Genomic DNA, 4,053 nt, shown 5'->3' on the forward strand with positions numbered 1-4,053 from the left:
TTAGTGGAATAAATTAGTGGTTGCAATAGCGTAGAGTTTGTTCCGTTAATTTCAATGTAAAAATTCGCAACGTTAAAATTAGTGGTAGACCTCTTCAATTAATAGAAACAGTTATCAAACTTTTAACTTTTCCACTAATTATACTTCAAACTTTGCGAGAAATGTCACTTTGGCCTTTGATTATCTTCCGTCAAGAGAAATTGTGGTTAGAAATCAAAAATTGATGGTTTTATAAGCTAAATATTAGGCTTTCTCTGTGGATACTACCCTTGTATATATATTCTTAAAGTTGATCAACCGACTAGACAAAATGTGCTGCCAACTGGAGGACAAATCGTGAACCTTTCGGGGCGGAGTCAAAAATATCGATTATTTTCGTTATTTTCCTCAGAGTAATGTAATAAAATAAACCGGGTTTCTGCGAACTTTAATAGTGATCAGTTGATTAAGAAATTTAAACGAAACTTTTATTTTATTGTAAACTGTGGATTATTTTTGCCTGTTATTTTAAGAATTCTAAACCGTATTAACAAAGAAATTATTATTTCGATATGTTGGTACATTATTTATAATTTACGATAATGCTAATTGGCTGTTAATTAACCCGTCAAGGACTGGCGTTACCATATGGTAACGTTAAACATAGGGTCCTTCTTTAACCACTGCATTAGATGTTTCGTAATTTTTGACAAGATGTCGCTAAGTATGCGCTTAAGAAATGACATGTAATGATTATTTTAGTATCGTTTTGGTTTTGTTAGTGAGCAGATACGTGTAAGGCGACAATTTACTGTGACGATATCGCAACGGTTTGAAAAATGGTGGACATAAATTTTGAGTAAGTATTTATTCCTTGTTTTTAGACATGTGGTAAGTGTTTGCTATGCTATTTTATTTTATAAATATGTATATTTTTGTGGTTATATTGTGTTTTACTACATGCCTTGGAATTTTTTGGCTAGGAGGTGTTTTTTTACTGGTGTTACCGTATGGTAACGCCAGTCTAATACACTATCAGTTTTTTAAGGAGTGTGTTTTTTAGGCGCGGTTTTCTTTGCAAGAGGCGTTAGATATGGCCTACTCGGAAGATATTGACGCTATTTACGTGTGCCAGAACCACCTGATGCCAATGTTCTAACGGATGAAGACTCCGCAGATAGGGATTCTGGAGGTACAATAGACAATCTTTCGGGTAGACGGCAACTGCGAGCCCGAGCCGAAGTAAAATTTTTTAGTAAAGGAAACGTTGATGCAGAGCCTGAAGAACCAGATCCTACCCCGAAATAGTACTGCAGAGCCCAAACAGCTGGATATTCCTAGTACAGTGCTTCAGCTTCGGTTCCATTGTACACTCTAAGGTCTAAAAGAAACTTCAGCTGGATTAGGGGTGATCTTCAAGAAAGCGCAGACAAGAGATTTTCAGAACCTAATTATAAACAATATATGGATCTTTCACCTGTTCAACTTTTGAGCTATTTTTGGACGACGAAATAATTACTTTTCTAATCGAGGAGACATCTCGCTATGCTCTGTTTAAAAACTCACCCGATCCCTAAGGTTTCCAAAATGAAATGAAATGTTTTTTAGCAATACTAATTGTAAGTGGCTATGTAGTATTGCCAGGAAAAAAATCATATTGGGAGTCACAAGGTGATGTGAACAATGCGATGGTGAGTGGTGCCATGAGACGGGACCGTTTTGTTCAAATCATGCGTTTTCTTCATTGCGCCGATAACTCCAAACCAAATTTGGACGACAAAGCGTGGAAACTTAGACCCTTTATAGAGAAACTGAAAGCTAAATATTTGCAACATTATCAGCCAGAAAAGCATATGAGTTATGATGAAAGTATGATAAAGTACTATGGTAGACATCCTTGTAAGCAGTTCATTCGTGGTAAACCCATCAGATTTGGGTACAAAATGTGGGCACTGAATACAACATCGGGATATTTAGTAAACTGCGAATTGTATCAGGGAAAAAATAGTTTACGACATGAAGTATACGAAAAGGATTTTGGAAAAGCTGCTGCACCATTTGTGTCAATGTTGGACAAGTTAAAAGGGGAAAAGGAGAGACCATATGAACTGTACTTTGATAACCTCTTTACTGGTTTAAATCTTTTAGAACACCTAAAAGAAAGGGGCTATCAGGGTACCGGTACCGTTCGAGAAAACCGCATGGCCCAAAATTGTCCGATGTCAGACAAAAATCTCTCGCAAAAAAGAAAGAGGGACATACAGGGGACTATTGAAAAGAATCAGGTATTATGGTAGTTCGTTGGGTTGACAACAACGTTGTTAGTGTCGCTTCAACCTGTCACGGTATTTTACCTGTATCACAAGTAAAACGTTATAGTTCTGCCCAAAAAAGAATTCTCTATGATACCTCGTCCATTTTTTAATTGGTGAATATAACGCACACATGGGAGGTACAGATCTCATGGACGAAAACGTCAAGATACAGAATAGGTATTCGCAGCAAGAAATGGTGGTGGCCAATTTTTTACCTGGTTTGTTGACGTAACTATAACTAACGCCTGGCAGATTCACAAAAGTCTGGTGGACCGCTGACGCAACTTGAATTTCGAAGGGAGATTACAACGTGCTATTTACAGAGTTATGGAACCATTCCGAAGCCTGGTGGTCGACCCAAAACTTCAAAACCAGTCTGTCGCTCAATAGAATTTCAGACGAGGTTAGATATGACGGAATGAACCATTTAGTGGTTGAAACCCCAAACAAGAAAAGAAAGAGATGCGCAGGTGAAGGCTGTTGTTCAAGCATTCGTACTATGTGCAACAAATGCAACTTGGGCCTTTGTATCCCATGCTTTTCTATATTTCATACCAAGTAAATGTTTTTTTGTTCAATATTTTCAAGCATTTGAGTTAAAATATCAATATATTTGTTAAAATTGTATGTTTTCATTTAAAACTTTAATATTTTTGTATAAGTTACTATTTTGAATAAAATGTACATTTAAAGGACTGGCGTTACCATATGGTAACTGTAGTTTTTTTCAAAATGGCGTAATTTTTTTGGTTTTTTTGCATAGAACAGTCTTAATTATGATCATATTAACATAAATTACATTTTAAAAATTGCAAAAAATTCAAAATAAAAACTTCGCCTTTGACGGGTTAATATTTAAAAAAAAGTTACATACCTATTTTAATTTGATTTAATGTAGGTTTATAAAAGAATCATTTCATTTTTTTAAAACATAAAACTTTTTACATTTTTGGTGCCAACTAACTGGCATGGTATTATTGGTATGGAAATTAGGCAAGAAAGAAAAGAATTGGCTATAACTTGTAATTTTTCGAAAAAAACATATTATACCTATATCGCTGAAAAGCTTAAAAAATGGCGCTTTTTATGAAGTCATGGCCAACGATGGTTTCCATTTAAAAAAACATAATGTTTGGGTCATATGTCAAAAATGACAGGAAAAAAACAGAAAACACAAACTCATTATGTATGTGATTATCTACAACTTTTATCTGAAACTTTTTGTCTAAAATACCGTATGATCGAATAAAAATGGCGTCAGCGATGGCTATGAAATGACAATCGATGCTATTTCCCATATAATTTTACATATAAAATGACAGCGATCTTCATTTCATAGCCATGGTTGACGCCGTTTTTATTCGATCATACGGTAGATTATAATGGAATTAGAGACAAGTTTTAAAATAGCTAAAATTTGTTTTTTTCGAAATATCTAGTAAGCCTTGAACTTCTCCGAAAAATCCGAAAGGTGCATATTTATGACCCTACAAAACTGCAATTATTCTTTCCCCATTTAACCGACTCTCTATCTCCAGTAGTTTCCGAGATACCCATAGAGAACATCGATCATAGGAAACTCACCCTGTATAGTATTTAGAAACTAATAGAAACTAACTGTTATTATTATTTGACTAGATTAATTTGATTAATAAGACTCAATTAATTTCATTTAAAATAAATTTGATCAGATTTTTTTTTGTATATTCTACTACCAGAAAACCAAAATTATATGATAACGCACTTTTCAACGAAGTTG

The 4,053-nt window shown here is 34.5% G+C and overlaps 1 protein-coding gene across 1 annotated transcript; it reads left to right on the plus strand.

The window, feature by feature from the left end:
* Positions 1-1,709: 1,709 nt before the first annotated feature.
* Positions 1,710-2,276, plus strand: LOC115878253 (piggyBac transposable element-derived protein 3-like). Its single transcript, XM_030894677.1, has one exon. The coding sequence runs from the start codon at positions 1,710-1,712 to the stop codon at positions 2,274-2,276; it is 567 nt and encodes a 188-aa protein (XP_030750537.1).
* Positions 2,277-4,053: the final 1,777 nt, after the last annotated feature.

The sequence above is a fragment of the Sitophilus oryzae genome, unplaced genomic scaffold (genome assembly GCF_002938485.1).
Source record: "Sitophilus oryzae breed Bouriz unplaced genomic scaffold, Soryzae_2.0 scaffold_1507_pilon_pilon, whole genome shotgun sequence".
Classification (NCBI taxonomy): domain Eukaryota; kingdom Metazoa; phylum Arthropoda; class Insecta; order Coleoptera; family Curculionidae; genus Sitophilus; species Sitophilus oryzae.

What these genes read in the sequence shown, in the direction of transcription:
- LOC115878253 (XM_030894677.1), top strand. Translation starts at nt 1,710, where the DNA reads ATGCGTTTTCTTCATTGCGCCGATAACTCCAAACCAAATTTGGACGAC.